Source organism: Hibiscus syriacus, unplaced genomic scaffold (genome assembly GCF_006381635.1).
Source record: "Hibiscus syriacus cultivar Baekdansim isolate YM2019G1 unplaced genomic scaffold, ASM638163v2 tig00117034_pilon, whole genome shotgun sequence".
Taxonomy (NCBI): Eukaryota; Viridiplantae; Streptophyta; class Magnoliopsida; order Malvales; family Malvaceae; genus Hibiscus; species Hibiscus syriacus.
The window spans coordinates 6,492,546-6,516,767 of record NW_024063533.1 but is presented as its reverse complement, the minus strand read 5'-3'; the positions used below and the strand labels follow the sequence as shown (position 1 = coordinate 6,516,767).

At 34.2% G+C, this 24,222-nt stretch overlaps 3 protein-coding genes across 4 annotated transcripts; all 3 read right to left on the bottom strand.

The window, feature by feature from the left end:
* Nucleotides 1–711: 711 nt before the first annotated feature.
* On the bottom strand, nucleotides 712–5,222 carry LOC120196741 (protein misato homolog 1-like). The gene is made up of 10 exons (XM_039198471.1): nucleotides 5,144–5,222; nucleotides 4,976–5,053; nucleotides 4,779–4,880; nucleotides 4,523–4,568; nucleotides 4,253–4,328; nucleotides 3,310–3,673; nucleotides 2,774–3,023; nucleotides 2,212–2,457; nucleotides 1,954–2,073; nucleotides 712–1,538 (listed from the first exon to the last, which is right to left on the bottom strand). The coding sequence occupies exons 2-10, from the start codon at nucleotides 5,045–5,047 to the stop codon at nucleotides 1,090–1,092; spliced, it is 1,725 nt and encodes a 574-aa protein (XP_039054402.1). The 5' UTR covers nucleotides 5,048–5,053; nucleotides 5,144–5,222; the 3' UTR covers nucleotides 712–1,089.
* Nucleotides 5,223–5,945: 723 nt separating this feature from the next.
* On the bottom strand, nucleotides 5,946–15,111 carry LOC120196605 (upstream activation factor subunit UAF30-like). Of its 2 annotated transcripts, XM_039198372.1 has the most exons (6): nucleotides 14,656–15,104; nucleotides 12,979–13,093; nucleotides 12,698–12,872; nucleotides 12,087–12,134; nucleotides 6,429–6,592; nucleotides 5,946–6,234 (listed from the first exon to the last, which is right to left on the bottom strand). In XM_039198372.1, the coding sequence occupies exons 1-6, from the start codon at nucleotides 14,967–14,969 to the stop codon at nucleotides 6,115–6,117; spliced, it is 936 nt and encodes a 311-aa protein (XP_039054303.1). In that variant the 5' UTR covers nucleotides 14,970–15,104; the 3' UTR covers nucleotides 5,946–6,114. The 2 variants fall into 2 exon arrangements, with proteins under 2 accessions (XP_039054303.1, XP_039054304.1); XM_039198373.1 differs by lacking the exon at nucleotides 12,087–12,134 and having other exon boundaries at nucleotides 14,656–15,111.
* Nucleotides 15,112–19,227: 4,116 nt separating this feature from the next.
* LOC120196763 (probable disease resistance protein At5g66900) lies at nucleotides 19,228–22,600 on the bottom strand. The gene is made up of 5 exons (XM_039198486.1): nucleotides 21,791–22,600; nucleotides 20,959–21,362; nucleotides 20,517–20,875; nucleotides 20,165–20,379; nucleotides 19,228–20,077 (listed from the first exon to the last, which is right to left on the bottom strand). Exons 1-5 carry the CDS (start codon nucleotides 22,506–22,508, stop codon nucleotides 19,242–19,244), a joined length of 2,532 nt encoding a protein of 843 aa, XP_039054417.1. The 5' UTR covers nucleotides 22,509–22,600; the 3' UTR covers nucleotides 19,228–19,241.
* Nucleotides 22,601–24,222: the final 1,622 nt, after the last annotated feature.

Below are 24,222 nucleotides of genomic sequence, written 5' to 3'. Positions count from 1 at the left end.
TTTTAAACTAAAATACCCTTAAATTTTTATTTTTTTTCAAAAATATTCTTCTTCTGTCATTGAATAATAAAAATCCTACGATGGTTAAATTACAAATTTATCCTTAAATTATTTTAGATTTACAAAAAAAAATCTATAATTAAAATTTTATATGAAGTTCAGATGTTAAAAAAAATTACCCTTTCATTAAATATTTTTTATATTTTTAATTTTGTAAAAAAATTATATAAATATTATGAATTTAATTTTTTAAAGAAAATATATAAATATTTTACAATTTGTAATATTATACAAATATATAATACGGACAATTTGATTAAATATACATTCTAATAATGTTTTATTCCTTTAACCAAACACGATAATCTTACATTCCTACTAAACCAACCAAACACAAAATACAACATTCTCAGTAATCCTATTCCCTGATAATCTTTTATTTCCACTAGTAATATTGCATTCTGTAAACCAAACGCACCCTTAGCATCGAAAAGAAGATGCAAAAGACAGCAACTCTTCCTTGTGTTTTTTATGTACTACTACTCAAAACATCCTATTTCAAAAAATAATTTTTGGAGTGCATTATAAGAAAAAAAAATTCCACTACAATATCTGGGCAAAATTGCCCATTATACACATTCACAACCTATAACTAAAAAAAAATCCCCATACCAACTACAAACTTGTCTAGCCTAAAAATATAAGGAAAAAGTGAATGAGAGGGGAATAAAGAAAAAGAGATTCGACTGTTAGTTATAGAAAACTTTTCTGAACATTGTAGATACATTAATACAGAAAAAAAAAACTGATGACATTTAGTAATTGGTGAACACTGAATAGATGGGCAGCAAACAACTGAAAATTGATTAACAAAAGCCATGATTTTTTTACCTGGTAATTTCTCTGGCAAGTAAGGAGCAAACACTTTATCTCCCTTTCATTAACACAAGTATTGTTTTTTCCATCACATGTCTACTGTGTGAAAAATTCTTCGAAATTTTAGCTCAAACAGGATGCAGTTCAGCTGATCAGAGACGCCACATAAACATGACATAAAACATGAAAAATGCACACTCATCCACTACGAACCTAATCCGAATCAGATGATATTTCAGAACGAGGGTTGACTATCCCAACCATTTTAGACAATGTCTCACCAATATCTTCCACTTCATCCTTTCCAAAACCCCAACTTCTAAGCAACTCTGTCCCAGGAGATCCTCGCTCAATACCAAATTTACGAAGATTCCCCAATCTGTTCTCCAAAAATGGCAAGATAGCACAGCTGGATCGCATTCTAGCAGCCATGGGGATATAATGAACATCAAGTGATCCTCTTGATGTAGAACCCGTGATTGAACTTCCCAGCAGCTCACCATGCTCACCAACAAGATTACCAAAGATTGAAGGGAATGGCAAAGGAATTGGGAGAGGACAACGGGCCACTGATAGATGGTGGAACATTGGCCTTGTGGTTGCACATTCATATGCACCATGGATCGCATTCCTAACTTCAGAAACTGACGCATTACAACCTCCTGCAACAATAAAAATAATCTCAGTTACCATAATAATCTCAGTTACCATAGTTGCCAATGCCACTCTGATAGAGAAAATTACAGATAAAAGAATACTTTTTCATGCACTGACATAACCCTCACCGCCAATGCATGCACTCCATTTATTATCCATACCACGAAATGATTTGTCACTAGAAAACCTATCCTGCTAAGGTATTGAAAGCATATATACCTTCCAGCTTCTGCAAGGTTGCCTTACTGACTACAAAAGCCAATTCGAGTATGTAAAGCATTTAATGTGCAAGTGTTTCTAAAATGTGCCATAATGTGCCAAGTGCTTCTGAAGCTTATCCAGGAGACTAGACATTTATAAGAATGATATTACAATAAAAATATCTTTTATTTGTGCATATGCACTAATACTAAAAGTTACCTGACCCAATTGCTCCATGCACAATCATTGATTCCACAGCCTGCAAATCATCCACATTCTCTGCAACCTCTGGAGTCAATGGCTGCAGATGCGCAAGCAAGGATTGCTCATCCCGTCTCCCTGGATTTCAGAATTTGGAACAATCAACTACACAATCCAGTTTCCTCAAGTAATAACACATCTTTTTATTAAAAAAGAGAATGAATAAAAAAAAACATTCTCATCAGGGGTTGGGACGGAATGGCATTCACATGATACCTGCCAAACTGGGGCCTGGCATTGCAACATCCAGAATAGCCACCATATTCTGTCTAGATTGTCCTGCTGCTAGCATTTGTACAATGCCATTAATATCCACAGCACCACAGACATCAGACGAATCTGCAGTAGGACCAAGTGGCTCCATGCGGAATGGGAGACTTGTAGAGTGTAAAGCCGCAGCATACACAGCACTGCAGTGGTAAGGATTATCATCTTTAATGTTGAGGAAAGTTGAAGCTTTACCTTCAAAATTAGGTGAGCAGAATCTTTAGTCCATTTAATTAAGAAGATAGAGGTCAGGATAATTTCTTTTAAGAGTATCAGGCTATCAACATAAATAAAATAATTAACATGTAACAAGCATGTTTTGACAGGATATGACTCAGATGAAGGCAGAACATTACAAGATATGTTATATGATCAGGAAGGAAACTGTATGCACATATGTACCACGAGAATCCTTGTTATGAGACAAATACAATTTGAAATCATGTATAAGAACATATGAATCAAAAACAAAAATAATATAGAAGACAGACAATATCATAATTTGACTTACTCCTACTCAAGAAGGGTAAACCAACTGGCACAATCATTTTACAGAAAGCTGATAATCTTGAGAAAGATACTGCATCATGAAGATCTCTCGCAACCATCTGCTTCCTGGTACTCAGGTTCACAACAGAACTAGGACCCCTAACAGCATATAATAACACAGGAGTGTTTGTGTATTCATCAGAAACACTTTCTAAAAAATCGGCAGCCATTGGAGAGAAACCTCCTGAATCATCAACAATGAATTGAAAACCCTGTGGACACATCAATAATTGACAAACAAATCAAACTAGCAACATTAAATTTGAATCTAAATGATGTTTAAGAGGTGATCAAGCTTAAAACTAAAGGGGAAAGAAGGAAAGCTTCCCAAACCAAATTACCTAGGCATTGTTAAGTTAAAACCTCTAGAAAGGTTCATTAAGCAAAATCCTCAACATCCATACTGCCCAACCAAGTGTCTTTAATGCTGTCTACTTGCAAGTTTTGATATTGAAAAGAGATTTCAGCAAAGGATCATACAATAGGTCAAAGTTTTACCTGGACATAATCACACTCTTCCACAAAGAAACGAAGCCTGTCACATAATTCTTCTCCTCGTAAGTTCTCCCCGAATACATCTCGCCCAATTCCATAATTGTCAAACTCTTGAGCATCCATCCACAACCCATTTACTTCGTACAAACTTTGAGGATGATAATGGACTTTTGAGAAGTCTGTCCAAAACTGAACTTCTTCATCTAAAGAACTTACTATATCTGTATCCTGAATTTCATTTTGAGAACCCGTAGAATCACCATTGACACCATTCATCAAAGGAGCATCCTGCTCGTTTTGATACAAACTTTGCAAGAATAAATTCTTCTTCTGAGGTTCAGATGCAACAGTAGAAACATTTCCTGCCCTGTATATTCTTTTGAAGATGTTCAAGTTAGTGCACGTAGAAGTTTTATGCATTCAAAGCTCACACAAGGACAAACCACATGGCCCTGATATTTAGAAGACTTTATCTAATTCATTATAAACTTGTGATATAAAGGGCTACATAAAAAAGAGACCATTTTCACTTGGTAAAATATATTTTTAAGAGATCTAAGACTTAACAACAAGCATTCCTCAATGAGTAACGGAAATCATAAGCAGTGGTCTCATGTCTAAAACAGAATACTAGTTAAATTAGTAAATATGAGGCAGAAACAACATCATGTTTGTTACATTGCAAGGAAAGCATGCTTCATGGAGAAAAACCATAAATATTTATGAATTAGAACAAGAATCGTCAGTAAAAAAATCAGCTTGTGCCAGATATTGAATTCCGACACCCAACCATCTAAATATTGCTGAAAAAGGCAAAAGCAACTTAGTTATAGCTACTTCTGTACGCTAGTTATTTTTAAGGGGTAATGCTCAAAGACCAAGAGAAAATAAAAGAAAATTATACATAAAAACTACTAATTCAATTTGTTGAGATGGAAGCTCTCACCAAGTAACAACTTCGGATGGAGCGCTAGAACCCTCGCCATACAGCGTCCCCTTTGAACTCACTGATCCAAGGGATCCTACAATGTATTAAAGTTCCCATGAGTAGAATATGTTATAAACAAAAATAAACACTACTATATCATGTAACCTAGATGAGTGAAAAGGAAGCAATTCTGGCTAGATGTAAATGCATTACTAGAATTAATTTTAAAACTTAACAATGTGGATTGGATAGAGAAAACATCAACTTTCCAAGTAGAAAGTTAAGCACCTTGAAAGTCAATTGAGAGAAGACGAGGAGTATAAGTAATTGTCCCCTGCACATATATAGCATCGTAAACAAATTTATCTCCATTAAACGCGAGAACATATAAAATACACCTAAGTATTCTAAAACTAAACCCGTGAAAGTCTTGAAAAAATTAAACAAATTTTAAGACAATCATGGGAATGAATTTACGGTATGAATATAAACTTGTCTTGGGAAATAAAAACATAAGAAGCAACCGGTCAAAGTTGCATCGTACCTGATGCGTTTCACCTGTACGGTAGAGAACACCCATGTTTAGACTCCGAGTTCTGAAAACTGGATCGCCACAAGGATCGGAGGCTAAGCCAAGCATTTCATCCTTCATTTTTAGTAAAAGAAGAGAACAATTTAACAAGCTTAAAAAGAAATGTAATCAGACTAAAAACAAAGGAAATAAATAAAGATAAACTGAACCTGGAAGTTCCAGAAGTGAGAACCGATGAAGTTAGCGAAACCTCCAACTTGGACAGTAACGATTTCCCTCATGATTATCTACCAAAAAGAATGATAATTTAAGTCCAATAGCTACGTTAATTCCCCAGAAAACCCTGGCATATTTCAGAGGGAATTTTTTATGCTTACCAGAGAACTAGGGTTTGCAGGAATGGAGAGAAAGAACGAGCTCGGGAAACGCTTCGCGCCGTTTCAAAATATGTAGGGGCGCTTTTTGAGATGCCGGTGAATTCTTATTCTAGCAGCATATTTATTACGGTAAATTACATAAATGGTCGCCAATGTTTAGTATGGTATCAATTTAGTCACCACCGATAGCAAAAATCCTTTCAATTAAGTCACCCAACTTTTATAACATCGATTATAATATTAATTAATATATCTAGTTAAAACAATTGGATTGGGTCTACGTTAAAGGTGAGGTCGAATAACATTAATAAATATATTTTTCAAAATTATTTATGAAAACACTAACAAAATTTATAAAATAATGTAAAAGAGCATAAAACAAAATTATTTTGTTAAAATATAAGAAACCTAATTGAACCAAACCCAGTTGTTTTTATCAAAATATATAATATTTTGAGCTCATTGAGTGACATCGGTAGTTAATGGAAGTGTTATTATCTCTTCAGGTTCTGAGTTCGGTATCTACAAGGTGTATGTGTACGTTTTCAACTGCTTAAACTTAAATAAAATTTGATGTCTTTAATAATATAAAAGTGATTTGATAGTCTTAACATGTAAAAGGTGTGTTGGTCTCTTATATAGCCATTGAGTTTGTTGTGAATTTTCTTGGACAGGTGCTTTATTCAGGTTGGTGATGGAACCATAGGAGTTATATTTAGATGTGATATGATCAATTAGTTATGATCCTAAGCAAACTGAATGTCAATTTGTTTTCCCGTTTGAACTTGTAAAACTTGTACGTTCGTCAACCAAACATCATCCCTGTACCTTAAATCAAGAAAATACAAGGCCCCCAATTTAAATAAATAAAAATTTGACAGTCTCTCCTTGCTAAGCAAAACAATGAATGGAAATCCTTGTTTCTCGGACTAAACCCTCTTAACGAGAACAATATCGTTTGTCCAGTCATGTCAGCTCTTGAGGAAATGTGCAGCCAAGAGTTTTGTTACAGTGAAGCCATGGAAGGTTTCGACATCGAACAGCACTTTCAGCTTCTCGTCACATATTACTTTCCTTTTGTCAGATGGATCCTTCAAAAAGAAAAAACGAAAGTGTAGAAAATGAAATTTATTGTTATTTTATAAATCCAGTATATCCACCTCAAAATTTGCAGATTCGACAGATCGACAAAACGATATAGGGAAGTTGAATAAAGAACGGTATACGACTATAACGCAGTTATGAATGATGACTAAATGATGAAGTAAAAGGCTACACCAGATACCTGGAGATTATTTTCTTTTATGTAATCCCACATTCTCTTTATTACGGTAGCCCTTGTAAGCTCATTTTCTCCCGTACCAAGAAATTTTACTAGAGCATCTGAAAGTTGAAGAGGAGCAAGAAATCCCTTCTGTTTCTTTTCCTTTCCTTTTTCTTCATCTGGTTCTGAAATAGCCAAACAAAATACACAACGGAAACTGTAAGAACAAATCACTCTGAAAATGTTTACTACCACGCTAATGGTTATACGGAAAAGGCCTGATTAGTTAGCTGATACGACAACGCAAATGGCGAGACATGTGCAAAGAAAGGAGATCACTAGTATCACCACATTGCAGGGTTAAGGATTGGACAAAAATAAGTGATGATAACCATTGGAAACCTGATTCAAAACACGTTTAGGACAAAATAACTTAGAAAAAAATGAAGAAATAATGTGTCTTATTTCTTGAATGAGTACAAGGCTTCCATTTATACAGAGTGAAATTACAAAAAAAAAAAGGAAACTAATTAGAACCAATATTTGACAGCTTCTACTTTCCTACTTTCTCTTGATTTACAACTTTTACTTTCTTTATTTACATAGAAAACAGATCGTAGAATATCTCACGGATTATGACTAAAACAAGGCTTTCAATGACCAAATTTCCAACAATCCCCCTCAAGCTTGTTTAAAGATATCTTCCATATCCAGCTTGCTAGTCAGCTTACCGAATTGCTTCTTGTGTAGTCCCTTCGTTAGTACATCAACTAATTGTTCATCAGTTGGAAGATATGTCATGCATATTATTCCCGCATTGACTTTCTTCTTGATGAAATGTTTATCCACTTCTATATGTTTCGTGCGATCATGAAGAACTGGATTATGAGCGATAGCAATAGCAGTTTTGTTGTCACAATAGACCTTCATTGGAGTCGAGTAAGAAAACTTCAATTCTTCAAGAATCCTTTTTATCCACATCGCCTCGCAGATTCCATGGGTAATGGCTCTGAATTCTGCTTCAGCACTACTTCTAGCTACCACATTTTGTTTTTTACTCCGCCATGTAACTAGGTTTCCTCCAACAAAGGAACAGTATCCAGACGTTGATCTTCTGCCTGTAACACTTCCTGCCCAATCTACGTCTGTGTAGACTTCAACTTGAAGATGTCCATGTTTCTTGAATAGTAAGCCTCTTCCTGGAGTTCCTTTCAAATATCTTAAGATCCTATAGACGGCCTCAAAATGCTCTGTCCCTGGTGAGTGCATGAATTGACTTACCATGCTAGCTGCAAAAGCAATATCAGGCCGTGTCTGAGACAAGTAAATCAACTTCCCTACAAGTCTCTGATATTGTTCCCTGTCCTTTACTTCTTCAACCTTAGCAGCTTGTAACTTCAAGTTTGGATCAACCGGAGTTTCAACCATCTTACAACCAAGTAGACCTGTTTCTCCAAGGAGATCAAGAAAATATTTGCTCTTATTGACAAATATGCCTTCCTTAGATCTTGTAAATTCCATCCCAAGGAAATACTTAAGAGCTCCCAGGTCCTTGATTTGGAACTCCTTTGCTAGTCTTTTCTTCAGAATAGCTAATTTTGTTTCATCATCACCAGTGAGAATAATATCATCGACATAAACAATAAAAAATACAACTTTACCATCTTTTGAATGTTTATAAAATACTGTGCGATCAGCTTGACTCTGCAAGAAGCCATAATTGATAACTATCTTTCCAAAGCGGTCAAACCAAGCTCTTGGTGGCTGTTTGAGTCCATATAGTGACTTATGTAATCTGCATACTTTGTTACTACCAAGTTTCTTCTCAAATCCCGACGGTAGGCTCATATACACCTCCTCTTCCAGATCACCATTAAGAAATGCATTTTTAACGTCAAGTTGATGTAGAGGCCAATCGGAGTTCACTGCAAGAGATAACAACACTCTAATAGAATTTATTTTAGCAACAGGAGCAAAAGTCTTTTGGTAGTCAATCCCATATGTCTGAGTAAAGTCTTTAGCCACCAATCTCGTCTTGTATCTCTCAACGCTTCCATCAGCTTTACTTTTTATTGAAAACACCCATTTACACCCGACTATTTTCTTACCTTTGGGTAGATCAACAATCTCCCATGTACCACTTCTCCTTAGAGCATTCATCTCCTCCATATGCTAATTTCCAATTCGAATCATTCAATGCTTCGTGTATATTCCTTGGAACAAACAAATGTGAAATCCTAGATGTGAAAGCTTTATGATTTTTTTGATAGTCTGTGATAGGAAATATATTTTGCAATAGGATGTTGAGTGCAATTTCGGACACCTTTCTTAAGTGCTATAGGGGCATCAAGATCAGGAATACTAGGTGAATTGTTTGACAAAGTGGAGGAAATCAAAGGTGTAGTAGGGATAGGATTACCTGAAGTTTCGACACCAAAACTCAGATCTTCAGATTGGTTTCGTGCAGGGTTGATATTTGAGTCTTTATTTCTCAGATGAAATCTCTTCTTAGTATAAACCTGAAGCTCAGAATTCAAATCGTGTTGATTAGTTTGTAGTAATTCTCCCCCCTGAACGAGAATCTCCTTCACTAGGCGCCAACGAATCTGGTTCTTCTAGGCAATCATTATTAGAAACACTTGAATTTGGATTTTCAAAGCGACCATTCTCATAAATGCGTGGTTTTTGTGTAGGATAAATGACATTGGATAATGGGATAGAAATGTCCCAAAAATTGTCTTCTACATCACTTGTCTCCCCCTGAAGATATTTTTTTGTGAAATAAGGTTTTGTCTCCAAAAACAACACATCCATACTCGTATGAAATTTTTTGTTTGAGGATCAAAACACTTGTACCCCTTTTTATTTGAAGAGTACCCCAAAAACGCATTTAATAGCACGTAGGTCAAGTTTTGAACGAAATTGGTATGAAACATAAACGTAGACAATACATCCAAAAACTTTGACAAGTAAATCAGAAAACAACCTTGTTCTAGGAAAAATGATTTTAGGCAATCGAGTGGTGTTTTGTATGTCAACACCTTAGTAAGCATCCTATTTATCAAGTAAGTAGCTGTTAAAACTACTTCATCCCATAAATATTTGGGAACATGCATGTAAAACATTATGGCACATGCTACTTCAAGTAAATGTTTATTTTTTTGTTCTGTAATCCCATTTTGTTGAGGGGTATCACGACATGTAGAGTGATGAAAAATCCCTTTCTCTTTCAAAAAATCACCTAAGTGTTCATTAAAATATTTTGTTCCATTGTCAGAATGTAAAATACTAATCTTGGTTTGAAATTGGTTTTCAATCAGAGTGTAAAATTTTTTGAATAAATCTTTCACGTCAGACTTTTTATTCATTAGATAAATCCAACATAAACGTGTGTGGTCATCAATAAAAGTAACAAACCACCTTTTACCAAAAATAATAGTAACTTTAGAAGGGCCCCAAACATCACTATGAATCAGATAAAAAGGTTCAGAGGCCTGATAATCTTTTAATAAATAGGGGAACGACAGTTTTTTGAAATAATGCAATTTTCACAATGAAAAGAAGAACAATCAATCCCTTTAAATAATTATGGAAATAAGTGTTTCAAATAAAGAAAACTAGGATGTCCTAGTCTATAGTGCCACAACATTATTTTTTCTCGAACAGAAATTAAACTAGTACTATTAAAACTCTAAACTTTTTTATTACTGATAGATACTTCATTAAAGTAATAAAGACCTTCAATCATCCTAGCACGTCCAACCATCATCCCCGAGTTTCGGTCCTAAAATTCACAATGTGATTCAAAGAAGGTAATGAACAATTAGAATCTCTAGATAGTTTACTGACAAACAAAAGATTGCAAGCTAATTTAGGGACATGAAGAACATTATTGAGATTAAATTTCTCTGTCAGTTTAATGAGTCCTTTTCTTGCAATAGGTGAAAAACTATCATCGGCAATTCTGATTTTTTCATTTCCAGGGCAAGATGAATAGGTATTAAATAAATGAGAAAAACTAGTCATGTGATCTGAGGCTCCGGAATCTATTATCCACGGAGAGGAATTTGGACAAGAAAGGGCTTTAGGATTACTACCTGTTTGTGCCAAAGAAACACTAGGAATACCGGATGAGGAATTGGATTTTATCAGCTTCAAGAGTTTATCAATCTGCTCTTTGTTGAAGGGACCTGAGTCAGCTTCACTTGAAGTAGGAATTCCACAATTCTTCTCTCCTTGCTTGCTGGTTTTCCAGTTAGCAGGTTTTCCATAAATTTTCCAACATGTCTCACGTGTATGGCAGGGTTTGTTGCAAAAATCGCACTAGACCCGTGGTTTATCATCAGACCTGCGTTGGTAGTTTGCTGTCTTGTAAGCTGCAACATCACTCAATAAGGCAGAATTTTCAATTAACTCACCAGTACTCTTTTTGAGCATGGCATTCATTTGGCTTTCTTCTCTTCTAACTTAGGCAAATACTTCGCCAATGGATGGAAGAGGAGGTCTGCCAATAATCCTTCCTCGTATTTCATCAAACTCAACATTGAGGCCGGCAAGAAACTTGTAAATACGGTTGTCTTCTACAGTTTTCTTATGGTGATTACAGTCGTCAGTACTTTTCCATTCGTATGTGTTAAAGAGATCAAGATCCTACCACAGCCTTTTCAACAAATGGAAATATGTGGTGACAGAATTATCTCCTTGACGAATCTCCTCCAATTTTAAAATCAACTCAAAAACCTGACATTGGTTGCCCAGGTCAGAATACATCTGACTAACATTATCCCACAATTCTTTTTCAGTAGGATAGCACATGTAATTAGAGTTTATGTCCTCCATGGAATTGACCAGCCATGTCATAACCATGGAGTTTTCAGCATCCCAAATGGCGTACAGCGGATCATCAACAGAAGGAGTCTTCTTGTCACCAGTGATGTAATCGAGTTTCCCTTGCCCACGAATATACATCCGGACTGATTGTGACCATCGGAGGAAGTTTTCACCATTTAAGCGGATGGTGGTGATTTGGACGGAATGAGAATTGGAGTGGTGCTGTGGAGTGGTGTTGTGGAGTGGCCGCAGCAGGGGTTAAGGTGATTTCCGACGCGACTTCAGACATGGCTACGATGATTTTGGAGCTGTTATGTTTTAGGGTTAAGACACGATTATAGCTCTGATATGAAGAAATAATATGTCTTATTTCTTAAATGAGTACAAGACTTCCTTTTATACATAGGGAAATTACAACAACAAAAAAGGAAACTAATTAGAGCCAATATTTGACAGCTTCTACTTTCCTACTTTGTCTTGATTTACAGCTTTTACTTTCTATATTTACATAGAAAACAGATCTTTGAATATCTCACGGATTATGACTAAAACAAGGCTTTCAATGACCAAATTTCCAATAAAATATATAAAGAAAGAGAGCAAAATTGAATCTGTTTCTAAACATTAAGAACAAATAATACGTCTAGCAACAACAATTAAAGTGAGTATTCTTTCAATAAACAACAGTAAAAGACCTTTTTAGAATCATGTGATAGTGGGAAGCAAAATCTGAAGTGAAGGCATTGCTAATGGTGCATGGTAGACAAGATGTGAGCATTAGACATTCTAACTCCTCATATCAATTCCAAACAAGTTCTGGATAGGAGACCTTAATTTAGTAAGACATACCTTCTTCTCTCTCATGCTTTAATGGTTTTTCCTTTTCCATTGACTTGACTGGAATAATTATAGCATGGAAGTCAGTATAGTTAAAGTTAGTACATCGTATTAAATAATAGATAAGTTTGAATTATAAGACATTTGCAGCATTTTTCTCAAGAAAAAAAAAGTATTCTTCCTTAATTTAATGGTACAATCGTTGACAAGCTGTGAGAATAATTTAGCATTTACTAACTCCCCATATCGAATTATTAATGCAAAACAAATTCTTGAGAAGACCTTAATTCACTCATTTACTATCCATACCTCCTCTTGTCTCATGCTTTCGTGGTTTTTCCTTCTCCATTGACCTGACTGAAACAAATTGAGCACGTCATATTAGATAATACATTGGTTCAAGTTACAAGACATGTGCAGCATATTGCTCATGGAAAAATGTTTCTTCCTTGATTTAGTTATATAATGCCCCAATTTCTTGAGAAAAAGCAACACTGAGAATTTACAATTAAGAACTTTTCTGATTACATTTGCAGTTACTAGCCAAAAAACAAACATACCAAATGAAATTATCTAAAATAGTTTAAAAAACAGCAAAATGGTAGAAGGGACAGATTTATTACCTTCATCTGAATCCAAGGGCAAGATGTGCTTTGACAAGGCTTTGTTCATTAGAAACATGTCAATGGAATCAACACCAAAAAGTGCATGCAATGGCTCATCACAAATTATATTTTTCTTGTTAACTGGGTCTTGCAAATTTTTCTCTCTAATATAAACCCATATTTGCTTGACTACCTAGCACCATTATAGAACAGAAAATTTAGAACAAAATAGCTTCATGACTTACTTATGAAACTAACAAAGAAGAAACTGAAAACAATTCAAGATGTTTCAAAGTTACCTCAGTCCTTGCCAATTCAGGAACTCCTAAAAGTTCCTGAAGTTGTGGGGAAAGTCTGCTCACTTTGTTAAAACCACCTCCTCTTCTCTTACCTTCACCATCGACTCTTTTTGGCCTATATTATAAAATGAAACAACCATAATTCAAAAACTAGCAACTATAAGTTTGATAGCAATTGCAACCACTGATTCTGTATGCTACTAAACTTCAGAGCTTCCATGGCAATGTAAAACGGAAATTCTTAGTATAGGTATATTCTAGAAAATTAGTGAATTTGAGGGAGACTCTAAACTACTGATATAATATCAACAATTCACTCATAAACTCCCTTTAAAATAGGCTAACTGATCCACGTGAAATAACAAATTTTTAAACTTTACTAAAAGCCACACATTGAGTCCTGCCACTCTGGTGGTACTGCAGCAATTGTTGTTGACAAATATTACAAAACAACAGATTACTGGTTCAGAAGTGAATCAAGAAGTCCGTACAACATGCAAGTCTTAATGCGATACAGATAAGAAATCATTGTACGGTAACCTGGAACACATCTTCAAACAAAAGCTAATCTATCTTGTTAGAAAGGAGACTATGGAGTCTGCATTTATTACAAGTACAAGATCAACCCATTCCTTCTTCCCAGCCCTCAGAATATAAAAGAATGAGAACAACATTTAGATTATCGAGAATCATCAAGTCTAATTATATAGATAAGGTCAATGAGAATAAAAACAATACTGCAACATATGGGTGAATTTTATAAGATAACCAGAGCTTAAATACACAAAACTAAGGGGCAGAACAAGACCAATGTTTCCTGTTCCAGAGGCCAAATTTCAACTACAAAGAGAGAGCATGTGGTAGCTTTCACTTGTTTGAAAGCATTGCAGCCAAGAGAACACAACTTCCGTCTTTAAAATTTATGTACCGGCAGCATCACATGTTGAAAGGGATCATTAAAAAAATCTTAACAAAACTTCTAAGACAAATGGGAGAAGAGAAAATGTTTCCATAAAATCAAATGTGCCATAGGAAAATAAGAACACATGAATTTGGAAATCAAATTGCCTACTAAAATTAAAAGCATTTTTGAACAATTTAACTGTTAAACAGTTGACTAGAACTTGTCAAAGCTCTAAAAGAATGTTCAAGTTTTTCCAAATCAACATGGGTGAAAATTATAAGAAATATTTTCTATAATAAAGAAAAATACAATCCCAGAATAATGAATCCTTCACTTTTTTGAGACGTATAAAAGAAAAAGGAAAATCCCATTATTATTATCCATTTTCCTTTTGTTTCCAGAACTATGATTAATGAACCTTGTAGGGATGACTTTCACGGCAATCTCAGAGAGTGACTAACTAAGTTGGATTTAAATTAAACACCTGTTCAGATTAATACAAACAGGTTCTGTCAAATATCTTCATTCAAAACATTTATTCACTTAAACATGCATTTCTATAAGATTATAAACTTAAAAAAAAATGGCACACCAGTAAAGCTAAAACATAACCATAAGCCTAAGCAACGTAACCTCACAATTAACTTCTAAATAAAGCATCATCTCAACCATATCAAAAAGAAATAAATTAATAAAAATAAGACCGTGCATTTTCTTGAAATACTATACCGTAAAGTCTCGTATAATTACTAATTAATCAATTAATAACTGACAGTTTCTTTGAAGAGGCCCTCTTGTTCTTGGCTCTTTGAGTTTCCTTCTCTTGCTCGTCCGAATCAGAGCCATCGGTTTCCTCTGATTTATTCTCGTCCGCTAGATCATCCTCCTGTTGTTGTTGGTCGGCATTTTCGAACTGGCTTTGAAGATACAAATCGACCTGCTCCCTAATAAACTTCTTTCTGTCCGTCAAATCAATAGCGAAGTCCTGCTCCAATCTCCGGCGCACAATTGCGGTGGTGGTGGTGTTGAGGTCCGATTCATCCAAGAACTCCCAGAGGCGGGCGATTAGCTGCAAGTCCGACGCCATTTCGGGTACAGAATGGAGTCCCTTATTATTTGGTATCGGTTTTAACCTATGGAGTGAGTCGGAGTCAGGTGAACTATGATTTTGTATGCTAATTTAAGAGAAAGAAATGAATGAAAGAAGATTGGCCGAGGTTCACCCTCTACTCGTTTGGACTTTGGAGCGAACTTTGAGAAGCACTGAAAGTTGAGGAGGTTTTTACTTATAATAGGTGATGTTTGGTTCGGTGTAATATTTATGGGGATTCTGTGAAGTTATTAGAATTTGTTTCAATTTTATATTCTATTTGATCGACAGGAAATGAAATTAGAATCTAATTCTATATATGTTTGGTTCACAGACATATAAGATGAATTTGATTTTAGTAATGTAAAATGTTAAAATTATCCTTTTTGTTTTTTTTTACTTTATTTTAGTTTGTTTTACAACTTACGTGTAGTAATATATTATAAAAAATAAAAAAAATATTAAATTTTTATTTTATTGATTGATTATTCATTTCAATAAATTATAAAAATCATGCTAATAAATATCATAAGTTAAAATCATCGTAATCAAAATATGTTAATAAGTTACCAAAAGATAAAGTAATATTTCGATACATTCCAATCGGAGTATGTTAATTAGTTACTAAAAAATATACCAAAAAATATTTTTATTCAATATATAAATTAGAAACCTGACCCGACACGACACAAAATAATAAAAAAATATTTTTATTCAATAAAAACATTGACTTAATTGAAAAACATCATATATAGAGGGGTATTATTATAATTATTCATAAATATATAAGATAAAATTATTTTTTTTTTCGAGTTGGTCTGGTTTTTTTCACCCTAAACCCGAACCCGACCCGACCTGAATATCACACTTAAAAAAACCCGACCCAAATATCAAACTTAAAAAAACCCGACCCGACCCGAATAAATAAAGTTTCACCCGACCCAACCAGAATATATGAATTAGAAATCCGACCCGACCTGAAATAATAAAAAATTATTTTTATTCAATAAAAACAATGACTTAATTGAAAAAATATATAGAGAGAGGGGTATTATTATAATTATTCCTAAATATATAAGGTAAAATTATATATATTTTCGGGTCGGGTATTTTTCACCCTAAACCCGAACTCGACCCGACCCGAATATCACACTTAAAAAAATCGATCCGACCCGACCAAAATAAAGTTTCACCTGACCCAACCTGAATATATAAATTAGAAACCCGACCCGACCCGAAATAATAAAAAAATATTTTTTTTAATATATGAATAAGTTATCAAATAATTTGTGAGGGTAGTATGGTCAAATTTCAATTCTCTCCAACAAGGGAATTGAATTCCATCCATTCTTGGATGTAATTCACTTTCCCTCATTTGATGGAAAATTGAAGCCGTGAGAGATTCCAAATCCCTTAAAAAAATTGAACCAAATATGAAAAAATGGTAGAATTATATTCCACTTCACCCCAATTCTAAAGAATTTCATCTAACCAAACGTCACCTTAACTCATATCATTTGCTTTTGTTTTTTCTATAAATATAGTATTGCCGCATTGTACTTGTAGCGCCCATCACATGGGCTGGGCCTACAACGTCAACCGTGGCTAGGGATGTACAAGATTCAAATCCGACAATTTTTGATTTGATTTGAATTAATAGAGTTAGGCTTTTTCAAAAAAATTAAATTTAAGTCAGGTTTGGTCAAGTTTTTTAGATGATAAGTTTGAGTCAGATTAGGGGGTTTATGGTAAAACATATTCGAGCCAACCTGAAAAATAATATGATTATATCTTTTATATTTATGTATAATTATAATAATACCCATATTTATATTATCTTTTTTTCAATTAAGTCTCTATTTTATTGAATAAAATTAATAATTTTATATTATTTCGTGTTTGACTGGGTCATAGTCGATTTTTATCTCCAAAGTTAGGTTAAATAAAATTACCCTGAACTCGGACCGGGTCAAATTTCAGATGAAGTGTATACAATTTTCGGATTGACCGAAAACTCGACCAAACCTAACTCATGCTCATCCCTAACCGTAACTTTAAGATAACTATAAATTGAATCTAACTCTTCTGCTTTATTTTTTATGTTTAAAATCTGAATTCTGTCTCTAGGAAACATTTAATATTGTGGAAATAATCTCTTTTTAAAAAAATTAATATTTTTATTTTTAGTATTTTCAAAAGCATCAACTTTCGTATGAATATTAATTATTTTTATTAGTCTCGAAAAATTATAAGATAATATAGGTTTAGAATTTTTTTTTACAACTGACAGCATATAACATGTATAAGTAACTCCTCAAACGTAAACTCAGCTCCTCTAAAAGGAATTATATTCCCTTTTACTATTAAATCATTCTATAAATTCTAATTATTTCTTCTTCTTTTTTAATTTTAAATCCCTCTTCCTATAATATGAGAATGTGATTGATCTCTTTGAATACAAGTAAAAAAAAAATAGATTCAAATTTTCTCCTTAGCTCGAATAAATTATAGATTTAGATTTTATAATATGCATAAGTCATTGATTCAGTTCTTATATTTTGTGTGTTTTTGAATTTTTAAATTTTAATCTTAACCCACTAAATAATACGTGAGATAAGAGATTGATATTATAATTTGGGTTAATAAATTTAATTATTATTGTTAAATTTAAAGTTTGAAGAGTATATTATCTAAAAAAGATTAAATTAGAATACATAGACTATATTCAAATTTATTATTAGAGTTGTGATTAAATTTCTTCTTGGACCATTATGCACCTACGGTACAGAGTCTTTTGCCGTCTTTATATTGATCAAGAAAGAAAATTCAATTAGAGTTGGATTCTTCATATGCAAGTTTTCTTGTTTCTTATATTTTCCATCCCTATAAATAGAAAGTAGGAAATAAGATTGTTTTAGAATGGTAAGAGAGTTGCAACAATTATAATAGATCTTGTATTTTTTTCATAGTGAAATTTTCTTCTCCTCTCTGCCAATAATATTTTCAAGCATCTGCATGCCTACGCAATTAACACTTGAATAAATTTCTAAGCCTAAGGAACAACTGCGTTGAGACAGCTTTTCTTTCGTCATGATCGAGTATTACTAACCCACATAATTAAACATCACTATTTATCATCTCATACGCTTCCTTGGTTGTTCTATCTCTTGTCATTGTAGTATGTTTTTTTGTTTACTATAAACCCAAAGGTTCCAGGTACTTAGAATGTTCTGCCAGCTCTAACAATTCAACAGGGATAGTAGATTAGTAATTACCCCACATCTCCATTTTACATTTCCCCCTCTCCTCCTCTGCTTTGGCTGAAGTCCCCAACTTGAAAAGAAGGATGAACTTGAGCTTAAAATTAATCATAAAACGAACAAAATGGTTCATGAGTTTGAGCTTGCCTCAATATCTGTAAACGACATCCCGGTGTTTACGAAGCTCTTTACAGTTTCGTTCCAGGTTCCACTTAAGAATGTGCCTGCTGTATCTTAAAGCTTCATCAACAGAATCAGGCTCCCAGTCCATAACCATTGAAACGTACATCTTTCTACAACTTTGTCCATGCCGAATCACATACGAGTCATTAACTGCAACATCACATATTCCTCTGCCTTTTCAATGAAACCCGGAACATGCTTCAAGCTGCATGAAATTGAGAAAACAAAGACAATAATGGGAGTTAAGATCCCACTTGCAAATTTTTCTGTAATAAATGAAATATTTATATATAATTCTATACGTGGTTTATCTGCATCCGAAAGTGAAAGCGCCGAGAACCCCAACGAGAATGTCTTGTTTACCGACAGCAAGGGAGTGTAGGGACAACTTTTTTAATTTTTTAATTATCAACGTAACACTTCCGTTAAGAGTTAACGAGAATTAACGGCTGAGGAATTTAAACCGAACAGACGAATAATATAAGGGACCAAACGTACTTAATTTTTGAACCGGTTATCGAAGTCGATCAGACCGAAAACAAAGGGGACTATTCGTATAATTTACCCAAGAATTTAACCAAAAAATGAATACTTTTATTGATTAAATGAGAATTAGTATCAAACTATACTACTCCTTATGGTTGATACTATTTTGATTCATGATGCTTGTAATGATTTTTTCTTTTCTTTTTTTACATATAATTGGTTAATATTGAAATGCTTTAAATTTAAAGAACAAATTTGGAATACAATTAAAATATAATATCAAAATGTTATCCAGTTTAAAACAAACAGAATAAATTTGAAATATGAAAAGAATAGGAGATTATGAAAATGTCTGAAGCCATTTTAAGTTGATATCTTCTTTATCAACTCTTACCCTTAAATTAGTGAGAGAAGATTCAAAAGACTCCCATTGATAGGCTGTCTCCTCATCACATATAACATACTTCAAATGTAACAGCTTTGTGATTGTTGGAGGCAGGTTACAACCGGAGCACCCTCTCATATAGAGCTTCTTTAGACTCTGCAATTCACCGATCTGGGCCGGAATGTCTACGATGCTTAGACAGTCGGAAATGTCGAGAATAGTAAGCTTGGATAAGCTCCCAATGGTCTCAGGCAATGTCTTGAGTTCAGTACAGGATGTCAACCTTAGCACATCCAATTTTGCCAGTTTTCCAATGCCCTCAGGCAGTGTACTGAACTTGTGGCAATTGGTGATGCTAAGCTTCACCAGTTGAATAAGGTCACACAACCCTTCACCAAGTTCCACCAGATCATCACAATAGTCGATGTCGATTTCCGAAAGATTTGGAAAAACATCTAAAAAATTGTGTGTACCCTTTTTGAAAGCCTGATTGATATTACACATGACTAGGGATATTTTTCGCAAATTCTTTAGGCGTAAGGAGTTCGTATCGAGAGACGGAACCGAAACCTTCTCTAATCTGATTCTCTTTAGATTGGATAAAGAGTACAGAAGTGGAAAGTTACCTACTTCTGCAGGACAAATACCATCATTCATGACAATCAAAACCTTCAGTTTACGCATTTCCTCCATGAAGACAGGTAATGTGTACTTCTTTGTCCGAAAATTGAGAACTAAAACCTCAACTTCTGGTGCTTGAATGTAGCCCCAATTATATAAGAATGATTCATCTGTGAGAACAAATGACACGACAAGTTATTGGAAGGACATAAATATCTCAATTGCTTCTGAAAGTTGGAGAGGTAGAGATAAACAACCTGTGGAGATAGACAAGAGGTTAGCACCAAGTGGTTGCTGCTTTTCTTCAGACCACCAATTAGGAATATTGTTTCCGCTTAACTCTATGATTATCCGTTTTCTTTTCTCTACGGGATCCAATCCGCTCTGATAGATAGCAAGCTCTCTTAGAAGATCATGCTGCATGACAAAGTGATCGTTGTAGCAACCATCAGCTTCACTTTCATCGTCTTTCCTGTTGAATAAGCAATAATAGTTCAATAGAGATTCGAACACCAGTATCGTAAACGATAATTTGCGGCCTATCTGATAACAAGGTCGGGATGAATATGTCCTGTATGATAGATATAAAGCATGAACCAACTAGCATACCTCATGACTATTAGATTAACCAGATTTCTGTCAGAGAGTTCATGGAGGTTGCCAATAGCATCATTATCTTCATCGAGTTCGTATTGCTCCACCCACATATCAATAAGCGCAGTGGCTGGAATCCGATGATCTTCTGGGAATGAACCTAGGTCTAGGTAGCAGTCCTTTATTGCTGCCTGACTATCCAGGGTATCCAAACTGCTTTGAAGATGAGCAAGAAGATCAGCATTAGAATGCAAGATGGATAGTCCTTTAGCATGCTGTTTCACTCGTTTTCGCCACATTGCGATAGGCTGTCCACAAAGCGACCTACCAACCACTTCAAGGGCCAGTGGCAGTCCTTTACAGCTTTCTATCACCTAAAATTCAATACACAGCACGTCATTATTTACGGTTCAAGAGGTGAAAGTAAAATCAATAGTACTTCAGACTGATAAATTACTTGATTCTCGATTTCTTCTGGAATGCAAGGAGTTTCATTTTGCAGGAATGCACAATGACGGAAAAGGGTTCTCGCATCATCATCATTTAATGGTTTCAAACAATATGTAAAATCGAATCTTCTAAAGGCAAATCTTGATGTTACCAAGATTTTGTAATCTGGCAATTTAAACTTGAGCTTGTCAACAAGGGATTCAGAACCAGACCAAACATCATCGAGGATCAGTAATATGGGACTGACTGCAAGCTGCCTTAATTTACGTTCCAAGTGGTTCAGACCATCCTCCTCACTTTGAAATTCAGGTACTCCACTATGATCCATAACATGGAGTAGTCTCTGCAATATGAACTCCAGGTTTGGTGTCTTTGAAACAGTGACATAGAAGATGTTGTCTTTAAATTTTTCTGTTTAAACATCGCATTAGAAATCTGCCAAATATTCGAAGATGTTTTGTAGCATTTCATAACTCGAGACTTATTAGTCTAATTGGTTCATGCAACCACCAAGTTTTGGTTCAAATTCAGCAAAACTTATATCCTTATTTCCAAGATGCAACCTCCTTTTTAAAGGGAATTATAATTAAGTGATTATAGACAGAGGTTTAAAAGAAGTGTGCTATCAGAATAGAAGCCCTTATATAGCAGTAAAGGTGCCATCCAAAACTGTTACTGCATAACCACCATAAACGCAACGCAACCCAAAACATGATCGCAACCATAATTTAAATCCCGATTATAACCATGATGTCTACAAATTACATAAACAATAAACCAGTAAAGAACTAGAAACTAAAGTCAAGCGTAGAGAAGCTATAAGCTCGGGAATGATATACCTTTGATCTCTGCATCTTGACATAGCTGTTTAACCAATGTTGTTTTCCCAGATCCTCCAGGAGCAGATACAACAATGATTGAAACCCCATCTTTAAAAAGCTTCATCTTTAGCTCTTTCAAGGGTTCATCGAATCCAACAACTTCCCCTCGAGGCTCAGGAACTTTGAATGAGCCCACATCTCGAGGCTCGGGAACTTTGAATGAGCCCACATCTCGAGGCTCGGGAACTTTGAATGAATCCACATCCGAAACCTGACTAAACGTCCTATTCCCGCAGCTAGATCCCTCTTTCAAACTCAATCTTCTAATTCCCACACTAATCTCTTTAGTTTCAAACAGCACCTCTTTCACGTCCCTCACCAGCTGCGCCTGCATAATCTGGTACAACCTGTCGAGTGATCTGTTCAATTCATGAAGCTTTTTCACGTAATAAGTCTTCTTGATGAAGTCCAACCTGTGGATTTTGCAGCACCTGGTGACAAGTTTCTGCCCTTTATCGATAATCTCGAGGAGCTGTTTTGTTTCGTGCTCTTTATCAGAAACTTTGTTGAATGATTCTATTTCTTTTATTACTGGCTCAATGGATAATAGCGTGGACTGCAGTTCCTTCAAGGTATCACGAAACATGGCAGTTGTTCTACTCGCCTCTACAACGGTTCTAAGGAGCTCTCCAAAAACTGCCCCTAAAGCAGCCCCTCCGATTAAATTTGCTGCCATAACAATCTTGGTGGAAACACAGAAAGGGCCAAAAATTAATTCAAGAAATATGAAAGTTCGAATGAAGATGAAGAACTAACCCAGATAGTGTAATGCACTTTCCTTTTTATACCTCTAAGATCTGGACTTTTATGAATGCTCCTCGCAGTTTCCTTCAGAAGAAAGGAAGAATCGCAATTATTCAGGAGGTAAATTACGTTAGATTGCACCAAATTTTAGGTGTTGTATTATTTATATTATTTAATTTTTAATTTTTTAATTATAATATTAAATTTTAATTTTTATTTTAATTATATTATTAAACTATTAAATCGTTAATGGTATGATAACGTGATTAACAATTGTTGATATAGACACCTCACTAAATATCATCGTTTTGATACAAATGTTAATGATTTCATGGTCCGATGATATAACTGAAATAAAAATTAAAATTTAATACTATAATTAATAAAATTAAAAATTTAATGATATAAACGATATAATACCTAAAATTTGATGACATCTAATGTAGTTTACCCTTATTGAGTTCTAACGACTTTAGTTTATCCGCGTAAGATTTACACCGTTTGACTATTCAAATAGAAGAAAAATGAAATAATAGAAATTACATTTAGTAAAGAAATAATATAAAGGGCAAACTACATGTTAGTGTCACCAATTATTATGTATTTCTGGTTTGATCATTCAACTATTTTTAATTTCATAATCATACCTAAAATTAAGTTTCGTTTTTGACTGTTGACTTAATGGAATGGTGTTGTAACGTGGAATAATAATAATTTTAGTCCCTAAGATTTGTATATTATATTAATTTGATCTTAATTCAAAATAATTCAATAAATTCATTTTCAAATTTAAATGAATAAATCAAATCTACTTTGACAATTCACATATGGAAAAAGAAGCGGTATCCGTAAATCTAAACATTTCCTAAAATACTTTTGCCAAGATAATAATGATAATATAAAATTTTGTATAAAAAGTTTCTAAGATTTTAGAATCAAAATTTTATCGTTTAGATATGAGAGTAGATACGTATATATTAGCAACAAAAAATTTTATATATAGTATGAGCATAAATAAAATTACAGGATGGACACAATAAAAAATATTAGAAGAAAATTCGAAGTACATTCGTGTTCACCCTTGTATTTGGGAGACTTGAGTAAGGTTACCTATTAAACATAAAAATTGTCAATTTTTTTTACAAATTCTAAATTAAATCCTACCTAGAAGGAGGGGTAGGGAACACTACAGCAAAATTGTTCTACATTTTAGCGGCGTTTTGAGAGTGAACACCACTAACTTTAAACATATAGTGACGTTTACATTTCAAATGCCACAAAATGGTAACTTTAGCGGCATTTTTATAAAAACACCGCAATAGGGTTTATCTATAATGGTGTATTTTCACCAAACGATGAAAACGAATAGTACTTTAGCGTTATTTTTATACAAACATCGCAATAGGGTTAATATGTAGTACTTTAAAGATGTTTTTATACAAACGTTGCAATATGGTTTATATATAGTGGTGGTTTTTCAAAAGAAGGCCGTAAAAGGTTAGTACTTTAGCGGCGTTTCTATACAAACGCCGCAATATGATTCATCTATAGTGACGTTTTTTCATCAAACGCCGTAACAGAGTATTACTTTAGCGGCGTTACACAAACGCCGCAATATGATTCATATATAGTGGCGTTTGGGTTTA